Here is a 16,820-nt window from a genome sequence, read left to right as displayed (position 1 = left end):
ACCGATAGTCACTTCCATTCCTAGCTTCTAAAATTCTGAAAAAGTTTAATAGTAACTTACAGATTATATCATTACAGAAAGGTTGGATACATGTCATTATGAACTTTAGCAAAAGTTCTACGCTGCAGAATGCAATATATTTATCCTATTTACAGATAATAACACCAAATCAAACAATCAAACTCCGGTTTCAATCCTAACTACAGATAGACACTTCCATTCCTAGCTTCTAAAGTTCTGGAAAAAGTTTAATACTAACTAACAGATTATATCATTGCATGCAGAAAGGTTGGATAAATGTCATTATGAACTTTAGCAAAAGTTCTACGCTGCAAAATGCAATATATTTATCTTATTTACCGATAATAACACCAAATCAAACAATCAAACTCCGGTTTCAATCCTAACTACAGATAGACACTTCCATTCCTAGCTTCTAAAGTTCTGGAAAAAGTTTAATACTAACTAACAGATTATATCATTGCATGCAGAAAGGTTGGATAAATGTCATTATGAACTTTAGCAAAAGTTCTACGCTGCAAAATGCAATATATTTATCTTATTTACCGATAATAACACCAAATCAAACAATCAAACTCCGGTTTCAATCCTAACTACAGATAGCCACTTCCATTCCTAGCTTCTAAAATTCTGAAAAAGTTTAATAGTAACTTACAGATTATATCATTGCAGAAAGGTTGGATACATGTCATTATGAATGTCTTTCTTATGTCTCTGTCCCATGTCTTTCAACTGGAAAATGGCTCTAGCGATGACTAATCTAGACCTGCATATACATTGTATACGTTTATAAGACAACTTAATACAATCTACAACTAACAGACAGTGTTTTATGAATATCTTTACTACATAAAATCAATACATATGTGGAAAATACCAACGCCTTCCTGATGTCTCTGTCAATGTCTTTCAAGTGAATAATGGCTCTGACGAGACCTCTGAAAGACCTGCAAAAGCATTGTATACATTAGTAAGACAAATAAAATATAATCTAGAACTACCAGCCACTTTTAACATTAAAACAATGACTTGGAAGCTTTCTTTAGATTTTCCACCACAGTCCCTATATGAATTGTCTCATCTATACTCATCAAGTCACCAAGTTTCGAAGAAATATAACAGAATCTTCACAAAACCTCACCTTATTATCCAGGCTATCTGTTTTGAAAAGTTACAAAGGTGAAAAACGATGGTGTTCGTCGGTTCTCTTTTATAATATTTTCAGATTTAAGATCTCTTCATCTTCATGTTAGGATTTGTCAACAGAAACTCGATTAGGCACTTTGTATTACATATAGAATAAAAACAATTTGCGGATGAGCTAACGAGAAAATACCTTAACGAATCGAGATTCTGATATCTACAGATTTGATTCTCACCATCGAGAAACGATTTTTCTCACCATCGGAGTCATACAGCTTTGATTCTCACCATCGAGGAACGATTTTTCTCACCATCGGAGTCGTACAGCTTTGATTCTCACCATCAAAAAATGATTTTTTTTTTCATTTTATCTTCTGTCGGTAAAGAGACCGTTCTATATGTCTTTTTCTTCTTACTTTTTCTGTTTCTTTTAGAAATATGAACGGTAAAAAAAAAGATGGATATATGCAGGGGTGTCAAAATGAGCTAGCTCGCTCAACTCAGCTCAGCTCATAGTTAGCTCGGCTCTTTCATGAGCTAGCTCAGCTCAGCTCATTTATTATATGAGCTTCAATATGTAAACTCGAACTCAGATCATCTAGATCATGAGTTAAATGAGCTAACTCGTGATCTAAATAAAAATAATTATAATAAAATAAATAGCGATAGAATAACTTCTATAATATTGTACAAAATTTAAATATTAAAAAATCCAAAACATAAATAATAGAGCAATTGCACTTGATATACAAGAAACTAAGATTATTTAGCTGTTTGGTAATGTATTGTTCGACTTTTGATATATCCCAAAACTGACCCTATTACGTACGTATTCGTACTCTGACTCGCCTACCATACAGGGAGCTAGACTATGTAGATGTCACTTTAATAATGACCATTTGCACGCAATTGAATATATCTAAGATTGCAAAGAATCGTTCTTCTCCATTATAGCTCACAATACTAAATTAACAACAACTTTATTGCGGAGTCTACGAAGAGAGTTCTTGATCCATTACAGGAAGCTGATTCTTGTAGTTATGGTTTCTGTGCGGCTTCTTGAGTGTCCTGATGTACCTGAAGAACCAGACATGCACCGAATTCCGGAGATGATGTTTTCCGCCGGCGAAGAACCCGTTGGTGTTCGAGTTCTTACTTATCAATCATCCAGTGCTTTAAAACGCATCTTTAATGCGTTAGACGAAGAGGAACTCGATATTATTAGGCGATCTTCATTTGGAAAGTTGATCGAGATTGCAGACAAACCCGTATTTTCCGGAAGATTTGCGCGATATTTGTTATCAAGGCAGCTGAAAACAAAGAAGAAGCACGAAGCTTGGTTCCGATTTGCAGGTAAACTGGTTAGGTTTTCAATGAGAGAATTTGCGATTGTGACGGGACTACCGTGTGGTAAATTCCCGCAGAAGTCCAAGATGAAGTTAAAGGCAACAATAGCCGAGCAACCGTATTGGCCATGTTTATTCAGAAAAGTAGAGGTTGTGACAGTCTCATCTGTCATTAAGATGCTTTACCGTAAAACGGTTAAGGACAGGGACATCCGTATCAAATATGCTTGCTTGGCGTTGCTTGAATCAGTTCTTCTTCTAACAAGTCTTAATATGAAGATATGTAGAGAGCATGTTGAAGCTATTAAAGATCTTGAAGCCTTTTTTGCGTTTCCTTGGGGAAGGGTAGCATTTGATATGCTCATGGGTAGTATCAAAGAGAGAGATGAGATAGCTTTGTCCCAAAACACTATCGCAGTAAAAGGATTTGTTCTTGCATTACAGCTTCTTATGGTTGCAGCGGTTCCGGCGTTGACAGAGGCTGTGCAAGATTCATGTTCTTCCTCTGATTCTGATAGTGAAGATATTGATGGACCTGGGCGCGATATTTTTACAAAGAAACGGACCCTGAACCCGGCACATGCACGCAATGTGGACAAGAGAACTGATGTAAGTAATTTTTTCTAACTCTATTAGTTGACTTTGTTGTCTATGTCTAGATTAAACTTGCCATTTCCCATATATCTTTTATGAGTTCCTATTTCATATTTGGCTACATCTGGATTGTCGTACCAGGACTGAATTTAAATATTTTTTATTTGTTTAAGGTTATTGTTGATAGCTTCTTGGTTGAAGATCCGCTACGACCAATTGATGAGGCTAATTTAGTTCGGTCTGATGAAGAGCACGATTCAAGAGTAGATAACATGTCAGAGTGCATCAGGCGTAAATATCAATTCAATAATTCGTATTTCCACGGTGGGCTTAGAAAGATTGATGTTGCTCGTTTGCGATTAAATTTAAAATCAGCTGGAAGGTGTAAAAGATCAAAGAAGGTTATTTCTCCTTCGTCGGACGTTGAGGCAAGTTACATTGTTGACCTTGTGTTGGAGACAATCAAACCTCAGATCGATATTATGGAATACAACATTAAGGTAGCTTCGTCGCGGCTCGACGCAATAGAGGAGAATGTTCGTGTACAAGTTGAGGCGTTGTTGGGTAAGTTTAAGGAAGAAATGCTTTCATCTGTTAACTATATCGTTTCTGCTCTTTGGAAAGACCACATTGCTGCTCATAACGCCAGGGGAAATAGTCAACCCTCATCTCCGACAAATGTAACCATTCCCGCATGTCATACGAGCCATGTTGCCGATGCAAATGCCAAGACTATCCAAAACGTTCTACGTGACATTAGTCAATACTCTACCCCTCCCCGCTCGAATCGTATAAGCGAGGTACCAATTATGTGTATATAACTTGTTTAGATATTTGTATAAATGATAATTCCATGTGTTCTCAACATTATATCTTTTTTATATTTATATTCAGGCCGAGAATCCTACTCCAACGAAGAAAGACCATGTTGAATCTGGCTATGTATGTGGGACTCCGGTAATTCAGTCATGTGCCCAATCAGCTAATAGCGAGAATCGATCTAGGCAAAATTTGTTCCGACAGAGTATGGTAAGATGTTTGTACAGTTTTTGGATATTACAACTGACCCATATTATAAGCATTAATAGTTCTTATTTCCAGTCCAAAGTTTATATCTGAACATACTTTTTTTGATTCCAAAGGAGACTCGGAAAAAGCACCACCAAAACATGTCGGATGAACCTTCATTTTCCCTTGGTCTAACTCAGGAAGAACATATTCATGGAGACAGCCCCATATACGGAAAAAATGATCATGAACTTGAGCATTTGTCTATCAACAATGTTGCTGACAATATCGAAGGAAGTATATTGTCCCGTAGAAGTAAGAGGCAAAAGACGGTTCCAACAGGTCTTGTAGAGGACTACCTCTGTGGGCCTCATTTACTGTCAAGGGCTAGAGAATCTCACAGGTGCATATTTGCAACACTTGATATCTCTGAGATGGGCAGGAAGTTCGCTAATCTGGAAACCAAACTGAAGTATAATTTGTAAGTTTGTTACGTTGTTGCACTGTTGTAAGCTTGGAAAATTTCATATTTTACTATATTTTTCTCTGCGTTTGGTGTTTCAGTGTGATCAACGTCTCTGGATTAGCAGTGTCTAGAAGGGAAATTCATCTCATTGTTGAGAGACTACGCAATTACTCTGCTAAGGTATTTCGGGATTATAGCACAATTCAACTAGTTTATCCGGTAGTATATTTGTTCATATGTTTGTTATGTTTGCAGGTTGTTGATATTCTTATTAGAGTTTTGCGTTTGGTTATTATGCATCAGTTAACTTTGGAAGGTTCACAGAGTACTGCAGCGTTTCTTGATACCAAGTTTACGGCTGCTATTATCAAGAACTTTCCCAAGTTCCTTAAGAGTAAAAATAAAGACGCTTTCTTATTCCCAAAAGCATTGACTGGTATTTTCCCTACGAAAGAAGCTCCAAAGGCCAATCCAACAAAGTTTTACTTTCCGTTTAATGTTGGGAACAAACATTGGGTTGGTATTTGTTTTGATGCTGTGTGTGGGACTGTCACCATTCTCGATTCCGGTTTGTCATTGCACAAGGACAAGGCTATGGAGAAGATTATTTCTCCTGTTGTGCAGATGTTACCGTATCTTGCTAGATATGCATGTCTCGAAATAGGAAGTGATCCAGTTATTCAGTGTTATGATGTTGCTAGGCGAAAATCTGTCGCCCAGTTCAAAAATGAAGCCGATTCCGGTTTGATGGCTGTGCTATTTATGGCGAGTCACGCTCTATATGGACTTGAAGCGTGTAAGAATATTGGTGCTGATGTGCTTGAAGAGGAAGGTAAGAGTGCAGCGATACTGGCTTATGAGTTCAAGGAGAAGTTATAGGTTATGTTTGGTGTTGAAGTATCTGTTATATTATGTATATTACCTCTTTAATTAATGTACTGAGTTGGCCTTGTAGTTGGTAGACTTGTATTCAATCTGTTTCAGGTGTCTGTTCTTCTTTGGTTTTTCAAACTCCGTTATGTTGTTGTAATACTTTCCATGTTTTATATTTGTCATTGTTAGATTGTTACTTTCTGCTATACAATTGCTAAATGTTGGAAAACAGTTAGTATTTCCGATTACTATATATATCCGGAAATAATTTTTCGTTAGTTTTCATAGGTGTATCCGGTTTTAATAAATGTTTGTATGAGTTTACATATCCATGCAATAATTATTATTGCTTGCGTAAAACGTTTAAGCCAATTTAGTCAGCCAGTTATATTAGTATTGTAAGCTCATGTTAGTATTGTTGTCGCAACCACGGAAACTAGTGTTTTGGATGTTTACAAGTAGCGCACGCGTATTGAAAATAGTGTGAGTTGTCTTATCTTTCCTATACATGTTACTATTATGTGTCCGGTCTATCAAGTATCGAATATCATCATCATACCTATCGTATAGTAGGCAGCTATTTGTTCAATTATTTTCAGGAATGAATTATTGGTTGATCTTATCTATAGTCCTGTTACCCCACTACCCCTATAAATTTCGATATGCGTTTATAAGTTATCGGCAATTTAGATATGATGAGAAAGAAGCTTCCCCTTATAGTTATCTTGGTTTATTTTTTTTTGTTACATCATAATATATTATCCTCGTTTTGTAATTGAATTTGTATTTCGTAGATGACAACTCCACTGCGTGTAAGTTTATATAACGGGGCGTAGCGTCGTGACGATGATGAACATTGGAGTTTCCATAGGAAGCCAAGTGACCTCGGCTATACGGTTTTGGTCAACCCAACTGAGACGGTCGAAGATTTGGAGTGCATGATCCGTGAGCTCTATAAATTGAAGCCTGAGACACCCATGGTTATGGCATATCACCCACCCGACTGGATGCTTGAACCTGTGGGAACTCGTACCCTGCCTATTACATTGACAACAACCTCCCAAGTTGCAACCATGATGTCCATCCATTCTTGGTGGTCGGAGCTAAAGCTATGTGTTTCTTTGGTGCTGAAAATGTTGCTCATTACCAGTTTCTTACCAAAACAACTTTCTCTATCGGAGGTGCAACCTTTGTATTCAAAGGTTAGCTATATATAATTTTTATATTTATACATTCTTTCGAACAATTTTGTAAGACTGATATTATAATAAACTCTGTGGTAGGTTATCAGGACAAAGAGCTTGTTGCTAGCAAGGAGGTTCTTGAGGTGATCTTTAACGAGCAAGAAGTGGTCCCAATATACAGGGCTCACTTTGAAACTGAAAAGGCAAAAGAAGAGGAAAGAGCTGCGCACGGTTTGCCCTCGACGACTACGGAAGCTGAAGGTTTTGTAAATTATTATGTGTGTATATTGATATATAGGTTTCATTTATTTGACATGTGGTTAGTATATTTTGTTAGGTTCTGGCTCTTCTCCCTCTGGATCACAAGCCTAAAATTATCGGTGTTGAATATGTGTGGAAGCATTCCGGAAGAATAAGCATGCGACGGTGGTCAGCCAATGCAAGTTGTATTTCCTTGTGTTTGTTATCTCAATAATTTATGTTTGTGGTTGTTCAATTTGTTGAATTTTCTTCGTTTTTATGTTGGTGTGTTTGCAAAAATAATGTTATCATTGCTTGTTGTATTTCTGTAACATATATGAAATCCGTGTTGAATATGATTTGAGTATCGAATGTAGTATTATTTGTTCAAAATTTAATCTGCACTGCATCGACATAGTAAATACGAGTAAGTGGAGTAAATTTTTTTTTATATTTATATCTTGTATCAAGATAGAAACACATATGCCATTGCATCATAACTAAGAAATAATTCCAAAACCTTTTTACAATTACCGCATCAAGAAAACTATATACATATTTGGGTCTTTTTAGTAGATATGTGTTGTTATTATCTACATAGTACACTAGTGTGGTTTGCTATTTTACATACTAACTTACTCTCTCTTCATTTGGTCAGTTCTCATCGGATATTACATAAGCCGGATATGAACATGATGTCTTTCTCGGTCTAAATTCATATGTATATGGATATATCTCGTTAAAGTTCATGTTAGATTGGCGATAATAGTCGATGTTTGTTTTACTATGTTGTCATGTAATCTGGTTCAATGAAACCCAAATTAAAGACAGTTACTATACGATGTCATCTTCAACGCTGGTGAGCACATTAGAAATAGAAATTGGCTTTTATTTATTTCATAATCTCGGGAACAAGTACAAACCTGCCTCACACATAACATGGATAGAAATGTTTTACATTTCCATGCACTACTTTATTTAATCATTGACAATCCACCATTCTTATCAAACACCTTCCTCATCCGAGACTAGCCAACTTCAACGTCTTTCCACTTTCTTTTTATATCGCAACTTTGCATGTTGCTTTGTTATGACCAAAGCCCTTGCAACGGCTACACAAATGTCTCTTCCTTGAAGTTTTCTTCAACAATCCCTTTCACACGTGGAGTTAACTTACCATTGGGATATTGTGTTACATCACGTCTTTGTGCAAACCATTTCATCAGTTTTGATCGGATGTACTCGACTAAATCCATGATCGGATACTCTCTTGCATTTCGAAGAATAGAATTCCATGTCTCTGCTACTTTGCTTGGCATGAGGTTGTAGCGATTTCCAGAGAAATGTGACCGGGCCCAGTGCTCTAAACCAATATCTAATAGGTATTCAGCACATGAAGCATTGATGTTCTTTATTTCATTGAACGTTGTGTAAAATTCACTGAGTTGAAATGCCCTCGCCACCTTGCCCACCAAGTAACCGAGATGTTTGTTTTTGAAATACGTTTGGATGTTGCATTTCAGATGTAAGATACATGCACAATGCTTTGCTTCTGGATACACCTTCAATCACATAGATTTTGCAAACATATTATTAGGAAATGCCTTGAAAACAAAAAGTTAAGAAAATAAAATATTACGCTTGATGTTACTGAAGTTAGTTTATTGACATATGTATATAAATTATAAATTATACCTTTGATATTGCATTGTAAATGGAAGAGTGTCTGTCCGATACAAATACAACATTGTCTTCATTTGGAATGAATTGCAATAGCATTTTTAGAAACCACTCCCACACATTGCCATTTTCTCCGTCAACAATTCCCACCGTAGGAAAAACCTGGTAATTACAATCCTGAGCTGAAGCGGTGAGTAGGCAACCAGCATATTTCCCTTTCAAATGAGCTCCATCAATGATAATTACATTACGCATATGCTTGAATCCATCGATACTTGCACCAAGAGCAAGAAACATGTACTTGAACCTATGACCAACTCCAGCATCGTAAATTGTATGGATTTCGGCTAAAGTCCCTGGATTTGCAAGTACTAGGCGCTGGAGATAATCAGGAAGCATTGTATATGATGTTGCACATGAGCCTTTTGCATAGTCGAGTGCAACTTCACGAGACCGCCATGCTTTCCAATAAGATATCCTAACATCGTGATCTCCTAGCATTAGTTGAATAATCTCATTTGGACGTGGTCCACTACCTTGGCCAGCAAATCTTGTTTTTATTATCTCTCCAATGACGGTATGTGTCGCATGTTCTTCATATCCTGCGTTGTAGATTTTATTAGTCATGTCTTTTAATCTTTTCTGAATACTATATGGACGACAAGAATTGGTAAATATGTGTTTACTCTTACTAAATAATTATACTTCATTTGTATATATATTCTTACTCTTGAATAGTTAAGAACCATAAAAATTATTTATATTATCGAAACTTATAATTTCGAGTATGTTTAGTTACATATTTGTTTTCTGCTTGGGAAGAAATCGGTTATTATGGACCCTTATAAAGTTTGTTACTATGTTAGCTATTTCTATTGTCATAAAAACATTGTCAAGTGATGTCCGCATTGCATGATTGGTTGTATACCTGCACGTTCGTCGACGGAACATGTATGCTGCAAATTTAGTTTGCGAACTTCGTAGTTTTCTACATTCTTCATTTTTACTGCATATCCCTCCAATTGCAAGTTAAACTTATGCACCGAAGGACCATTCCATCTGGTGAAGAACGTGAGTTTTTAAACAGGAATTTACGTCTCAATGCGTATGATGCCATTTGTTGTTTGAAATCACCTCTACTTGTAAAAACCTTTCCCTCATATAATTCCTCAGAATTATTAGTTTCGTTTCCTACAAATCCGTATTTGATCCGTCCATTAGTTATGTTACGCGTAAATAAATACGATAACATATTTCACATTCATATTTCACATTACAACGTTCCACAAACATAGTAGTTCTGCATCGCTAGAGTTGAAACAAGCCAAAAAACGATATTCATGTGCACAACTATTTCACAACAAACATAGGCAACTTATTTAGTCTTATAGCTTTTAAACATGCAGTTCATTAAAAGAAGGGACGAAACCCACCACTGCCCTCTTCGGATTCAGAGCACGAGTCATCGACGGCTTCCACGGCAACCTCTCCATTGCCAGTTTTCTTATTTCCAAGGGTAAGATCAAGGCTAGGTTCTGCATTGTTGGTGTTGTCTTCTGAAGCCGGTGCAATATCAAATTCCAAGGAACCAGGTCCATTTATTTTATCCACTGCGGTCGTGGAATCACCTATATATTTCAGAAAAATAGAACCCATAATTAAAACAGTACTATGCTTCACAAATTTGACAAATTTAGTACATATGTTATTATACCTTGCATAGCAGTCTGTCCATTGTTTGCTAGTTCCCTAACAATTGTTGACAAATCTTGAGTTGGAGGGGCGGACACTATGTTGTTGTTCTCATTTAAACCATCGGAAGAACCTGTGGTGGAGCCATCATCATCGTCGATAATGATTATTGTAGCTGGTTGGGGATCCTTCTATTTGGAGCAAGTGGCAAACCTATAGCGCCCTGGGTTTGGTGTGGTGACTGTGTATAGTACACTTCATAGTTATTTTCATCGGGGGCAATACTATCCCAGTATTCTTCATCCTGCGTCATGTCTCTCCAAACATTTATTGGTTCCACTTCCAAAGGGGTTGATTGGTTCACAAGAGATGCATCTTGACCATTTGGTAGTGCATATTGCAGCTCCTCGATAGTCACTGGCTCACCATATAGCACTAGGAAAAAAAAGGTTATCATTAGCGGTTGATATAATGATGAATGACAATAAACTTTAAATTGGTATATAAACCGGTTAAACATGTTTTAATTTTCAAAAGTTTTCACAAATCAGTCACGAGACACCTTGAAGTATTTCATAACTCACTAGTATAAATTTATATTACTCTTCATACTCTGCATTACCATATTATTTAACATCTAAATAGTACTACTAGTTATAGACGTTTAATTGGTACTACTATAAGGTAACAAAATAAAGTCATGTATACCTTCATCATTTGGATCGAAGTAGATGTGTTCTTCGGGTGAAATGGTACCGGCTTCTGCCATAGAGATAACATCGTCAACGGTTAATCGTGGGAACTCTGCTGGGTCTTCTGCTTCGCCATTGTCATCAGCCATTCCATATACCATTTCTATCTCAAGAGCAACACGAAAGACAATGAGGAGTTGAGGCTCATTGAACATTATTTCCAATATGTGTTTGCAACAAACGATCGGATGCCCTCCAACCAAATCTACCAATAATTGATATAAAATCTGTTACTTCTTTAGTTATATTTCTAATTTATATATTACTGGAGTTGTAGAGACTCACCGAGTATAGCTTGGCGATGTTGAGCTTCTGTTACGCCCTCCTCAAGGTAAGTTGTATCACCTATACTGAAAGGTGATCGACTAAAGAACTGGTACCTTGCAACTAGTTCAGGTCCACTAGTTACATAGAGCACCGCCTCAGACATGTAGTCCCTTACACTTGCCAGAATCTCAACATCTTTGTCGCATGATAACGTGATCGGCGGCGTTCGTGGACCATCAGGGACCAGCATCCAGTCGGGGAGTTGATAAGTCAAGGCAACGGGAGTAAGAATCCCAAGATTTAACCTTATACGAATCAACTCGACCAGACCATCAAAGGTTTCGTTATTGTTGATTATGATGGCTTCACCGGTATAACAAGAAGTTTTTTCAAACGACCATTCTCTGGTAGAATTCTTACTCTGTGTACTTGTGCATTTAAATCGTAACTATAGTGAAGAGGTAAATCTTTTTTCTCTGATATTAAATGATAAACCCTAGAAATAGTCAAACATAAAAAACTGTTACCTTATTTGAAGACTATCTCCGGAATGGAACAAACTAAACTGGATTTGGTAGTTTTTTCCTTATATCGAAAGGGAGATCTGGGAGCATGTATTTATAGCAATAATTGGAGGAGAAGGTGGCGTTACTTACACCATATCCAGATATACGCAAGCGTATTCTGCACCGCCTACCTAGTTATAGGCATCATCATTCTTTCATAGGTTTGGAAAATATCTCTGACATGTGCAATATTTAATTACTTTACTACATTCTCGAACTCTTCTTTCCAACATTTCGGTCCATCGGTTGGTTTAAAGCAATTGGTTTGGTTATTTTAATTTACTTCACAAATATGCGTATACCAACTTGGTTTGTCATTTGTTCTTATTAATTGGATGAAATGAAAACCGGTTTGTTAAATTTTTGCAATTGCTTTGTGTTAAACCGGCATGGTTTTCATATTGTCGCGTTTCACCACCCAAGTGTTGTACAGTAAAAAAACATTTTTAATCTTCCCTACCAGATACTGTTCTTCCTCATCGACGTACCATCTGTTTCGATTGTTTTATTTTCCAAAAAAAATGTTTCGCTTGCTTTGTTCCGAATTGTTGTTCTTTTCCGATTCAGTCTGATCTTCTTTGCATAAAACAAACATTGCCTTTTTATTGTCAATTAACTTTTCGGGACAAAATGTTAAAATATTTCAATGTTGTTTCAGTTACCTATATTTCTCATGCGTACCTCGTGTGCTTATTTTCGAAACCTTCGATACGCGGGAATATAAGTGAGACAAACTGTCATGTCTTCTGACAGCACCTGACAGTGTTATCTATATTCGATATGCCTACGATACATTGCAGCCTATCTATACAACTTGGGGTTTACTACGGGACATGAGTGTAATTTCGCTTCCGCCTTACTATCCGATTACCTAAAGATATATGTTTCTGCATGGTTTGCTAATTATCTTCTTTTTCGTGTTTTTTCAGCCAATTTGGCCTAAATATTAAATACTAAATAAAAACGAACACATGACAAAAATAAAGAAAACAACAACTAATATAAATTAAATTTAAGCAAAACTAATGATCCAAATCTCTATTCTTCCTGAGAGTCTTGAGCCAATTCATCTTCAATGTCTTATATGTATGTTTTACATTTTAATTTTAGAAGAGAAATATGATTAATATAGATATTATCTTTTAAGAAAATTTGGTTTGACATTTTAATTTTAGAAGATAAATATGAAAAATATAGAAATTATTTCTTTTTTACATAAAAAAATAGAAATTATCCAAATATAATATATATATAATATATTATATATTATTGTAAGTATGAAATGAACCAGCTCCTGAGTCAGCTCATGTTCATTAAAGATCGTTCATATAACTCGTGATCTAATTTAAGCTCGATCATTAAACCCATTTATTAAATGATCTTAAAATATAGAGATCGTGCTCATGAAAAAACGAGCTGAGCTGAGCCAGATCATGAGCTATAGCTCATTTTGACACCCCTATCATATATGTGATTAGTGTTAGGCTACAAACGAGATGGGACATGATTATGTGTTTGCAATGGTTTATTAGATAAATTTCTATCAAACAAGTTTATATTATATGGGCTTTACATTTTTGGGTGAATTGATGTATAATACATAAAGAATGATGATATTAGCTAAATACCTCAGACCAAAAGAAAGGCGGATGTATATTGTCTTTTTCATAGCCAAATTACCAAATCACCTTAATAATTGTGGATGCAATGTAGTGTAATGTAGTCAATAGAGACATGATGGTCATTTGTATAAGTCGAATTGTGGGGGTGCCAAAAAAAAAAGGTATACACCTAAATATGATATAATGTTTGGGTAGGGAGTGCAAATTCCCTACATTTTTTTTGTCAACTATGGGCTTTACATTAAACATTAAACATTGTTTTTGAAGTTATATAAAAATTTCACATTTATAATTAATAATTTCACATTCACAGTTAATAAACATAAACATAAATTAGATATGAATGTAATAGATGATATCAATACACCCGGTCTTAATTTAAATAATATTACAATTCATTTAAATATTTTAATAATTTTGTAAGTCAATGTACAAATTAATTTTACCAGAAAGAAATTAAAAGTTAATTTCTTACTGTATTTTTCAAAAAAAATTAATTATTTCACAATACTAACATTTTGTATAGATGAAAAAATAACTTAAAACATAAAAACAAATGCTAACAAAAATCATTAAGACACTTGATTTACATTTTATGTATAAACACATTTTTAAATTATAATAATATGTCAAAGAAAACAAACCCGCGCTTTCAAAGTGCGGGTCAAAATCTAGTTTATATTTGAATCCAGTAAGAGCATATCAAGAGACATGAGTTCCCCACCACGTTTGACATTCTTGGGTTCCCAGAACCTGAGCAAAGGAGCAGCGGCCACACAGAGAATTTATTAAATTTGGTGTTTTCACGGATTGAGAGGATGATACTCAAGTGAAGAAAGCTAACCTTTTTTATAGGTGTATAATAAACCGCCTTGCATAGGATAACTCACAATCAATGTCAGACCGTATTCACGTCGGTCTATGGAGTTAAAAGCGATGAATATTTAACTCTGACCGTTTCGGTTGTTTAGAAGAGAAGGCCTAACGATGCAAGTTGACGCCATTGATGGTGTTAGAGAATGCTGAAGAAAAATTTTAGGTGTCGGAGATCGATGGATGATGAACCCTAATTTGGCGTGTATTAGATGAAGTGGAAGGGGACTATCGGTAATGGTGCTGAAGAAAAATTTTAGGTGTCGGAGATCGATGGATGATGAACCCTGATTTGGCGTGTATTTGATGAAGTGGAAGGGGACTATCGGTAATGAGCTCACGAAATCTTGAATTAAACAAATAGCCCAATAAATGTTAAGTTTAGACAGAACGCACATAGCAAAGCCTGTCCGTACTAGTTTCACACAAAATTAAATGAAACGGTAAGTTTAATTAGCTGGACACGTGTCACGCTCACAGAACTCGATTTATCTACGTGGAATCCGACGTTGCGCAACAGGAAGAAAGGAAACCTTCTTTTACTAAAGCAAGGTAGCCTTTAAATAGAACTATGTCCCTAAACATACATAAAGCTAAAGATAACTATATATACCAGAATCAGCATCTTCACATAGTGGTGACAATGTGCTGGATGTTTTTGCGTTAAATCAATTTTCACAGAAGTGGAGCCACTCAGAGAATTTGAATTGTTTTGTTTTATTCCACTGGAACTTATCCTATTACCATGTATAAATGACATGAACTTATCAAAACCACCATTAAAAAAAAGAGAACCCACTTTAAAAAGGAACAATATAATGTTGAGTGAATGGGTGTTTATATTCTAAAGAATATATTAGTACAGTACCGAGAGAAAATCTATACCTTAACCTCCAAGTATTGAACAAAAACAACATGCATCAGTTCCCTGTACCCACAAAAAACAGAGGACATATGCACTAAAAGTAACAAATCACATTTCATTTTCTTTCTGTTTAAAAACAATAGTGAGGAAACATGAATGTAAATATATTATTAACCTTGAGCTTTTCGTGAGCCTCTTTCACTGTTTTACCATCTTTCTTCTTCCTCCAGTTGTGCCCATCTTTCCTAAAATATCTGAGCACCTTCCTATCAGACAGAAAGAGTGATACGGAAATTAAGATCGATATTAGTATGTTAAATGGATAAACCGATACCAATATATCAATATATAGAACACAAAGCCCAGATACATAATAAGACCATCTATATAAATACAAATCATGTCCGTACCTGGAAGCTGTGTAACGGAGAGACCGGTTCGGTTAACTCGTCAAAATCGGTTGAATCATTGAACCTAATCAGTAAAGAAGAGCCGGAAAGCTTGGAGTTCTGAGCACATCTACCATATGTCAAATCCATCAGGGAGAATACTCACATCTATTTATACCGAATCAAACCGCCTTTCAGATCTAAAAGACTCATTGAAGAATTCGTAGTGGGCGTCTGAATTAATGGGAATAAACACATAAAAAACATAACGCTCTCAGTTTCAGATTCGTGAGGAAGGGCAAGAGTCACTGTAGCCATCGAACAATGAAGAAGAAGAAGAACACACACAACATCGCGAAAATAGATTAGGTCTACACAAAGGATTACGGGCCAGAGAAACTGTCCTATCTAAGTGCTGCGTTTTGGGGTGAGACACGTGTCGCCTCGACAGAAGCCGACTTTCTGACGTGGACGACGACGTGTCCTCACCAGGAAGAAAGAACGCTTCTTCATATATAAAGAAGATATGAATTTATATTATTATAATATATATACTAGGTAATAACCCGTGCCTTGCGTGGAATGAGATGATCATTTGAAAGTATATATATTATATATTGGATAAAATTATACATTACATATTCATGTTTTTATAGAAACGTTATTTCAACAAAAAAAAATTACCACAAACCTTCCAAATTAGTATTGTATTATATAACATAATATAAAATGGACCAAGTGATATTTTTCTGTTCTCGTTCCTAAATGGGATCTTTTTTATAGTCAGCAGCAATTTTTATGTTCTCATTCCTGTAATGGTTCGGACGACAATACAATAATTATATATACAGCCGGTAACAATTAATAATATACTTAACATGTTATACCAATCACTAATATGAAAAGAAATCAATTTTTTAGAACTCATCTTTGGTAATATAAAATCGACATTCCTATTGTACCGTATATACTGTGTCATCAATTTAATTTAGTGAATATTTAGTCTTTAGTTATATTAGAGTGAGTAACATTAAAGCTTTTTTGCAAGGAATAATACATATCCATTATAACCGAAATAAGGATAGAACAGTGGTCACTTGTAACTAAAATCGTATTGACAAATATGCGTTTCAATAAGTTTGAAATATATATTGGAGTTTGACGATATTATGAGATATCTTATGAATTCGCATGATTTTAGCCATTCATTCTTATATATTTTGATCATATAGATTAGGA

At 35.6% G+C, this 16,820-nt stretch overlaps 4 protein-coding genes and 1 long non-coding RNA gene across 6 annotated transcripts; 2 read left to right on the top strand and 3 right to left on the bottom strand.

Moving 5' to 3' along the window:
* Positions 1 to 2,113: 2,113 nt before the first annotated feature.
* LOC106325837 lies at positions 2,114 to 5,556 on the top strand. Its single transcript, XM_013763888.1, has 6 exons — positions 2,114 to 3,119; positions 3,278 to 3,904; positions 3,999 to 4,133; positions 4,247 to 4,593; positions 4,677 to 4,758; positions 4,834 to 5,556. Exons 1-6 carry the CDS (start codon positions 2,205 to 2,207, stop codon positions 5,455 to 5,457), a joined length of 2,730 nt encoding a protein of 909 aa, XP_013619342.1. The 5' UTR covers positions 2,114 to 2,204; the 3' UTR covers positions 5,458 to 5,556.
* A 602-nt stretch (positions 5,557 to 6,158) lies between these two features.
* LOC106326495 lies at positions 6,159 to 7,060 on the top strand. Its single transcript, XM_013764465.1, has 3 exons — positions 6,159 to 6,653; positions 6,743 to 6,896; positions 6,973 to 7,060. Exons 1-3 carry the CDS (start codon positions 6,390 to 6,392, stop codon positions 7,005 to 7,007), a joined length of 453 nt encoding a protein of 150 aa, XP_013619919.1. The 5' UTR covers positions 6,159 to 6,389; the 3' UTR covers positions 7,008 to 7,060.
* Positions 7,061 to 7,987: 927 nt separating this feature from the next.
* Positions 7,988 to 9,182, bottom strand: LOC106323574. The gene is made up of 2 exons (XM_013761672.1): positions 8,571 to 9,182; positions 7,988 to 8,437 (listed from the first exon to the last, which is right to left on the bottom strand). Exons 1-2 carry the CDS (start codon positions 9,180 to 9,182, stop codon positions 7,988 to 7,990), a joined length of 1,062 nt encoding a protein of 353 aa, XP_013617126.1.
* A 640-nt stretch (positions 9,183 to 9,822) lies between these two features.
* Positions 9,823 to 11,936, bottom strand: LOC106325544. Of its 2 annotated transcripts, none has more exons than XM_013763589.1 (5): positions 11,794 to 11,936; positions 11,285 to 11,714; positions 10,956 to 11,204; positions 10,270 to 10,682; positions 9,823 to 10,183 (listed from the first exon to the last, which is right to left on the bottom strand). In XM_013763589.1, the coding sequence occupies exons 2-4, from the start codon at positions 11,514 to 11,516 to the stop codon at positions 10,414 to 10,416; spliced, it is 750 nt and encodes a 249-aa protein (XP_013619043.1). In that variant the 5' UTR covers positions 11,517 to 11,714; positions 11,794 to 11,936; the 3' UTR covers positions 9,823 to 10,183; positions 10,270 to 10,413. The 2 variants fall into 2 exon arrangements, with proteins under 2 accessions (XP_013619043.1, XP_013619044.1); XM_013763590.1 differs by having other exon boundaries at positions 11,285 to 11,687.
* A 3,434-nt stretch (positions 11,937 to 15,370) lies between these two features.
* Positions 15,371 to 15,937, bottom strand: LOC106326436. The gene is made up of 3 exons (XR_001267235.1): positions 15,748 to 15,937; positions 15,603 to 15,666; positions 15,371 to 15,458 (listed from the first exon to the last, which is right to left on the bottom strand). It is a non-coding gene; the product is annotated as an uncharacterized LOC106326436 (long non-coding RNA).
* Positions 15,938 to 16,820: the final 883 nt, after the last annotated feature.

Source organism: Brassica oleracea, chromosome C2 (assembly GCF_000695525.1).
Source record: "Brassica oleracea var. oleracea cultivar TO1000 chromosome C2, BOL, whole genome shotgun sequence".
NCBI classification, from domain to species: Eukaryota; Viridiplantae; Streptophyta; class Magnoliopsida; order Brassicales; family Brassicaceae; genus Brassica; species Brassica oleracea.
Note: the sequence above shows the minus strand (reverse complement) of the source record. Positions and strands in the feature narration are given on the sequence as shown.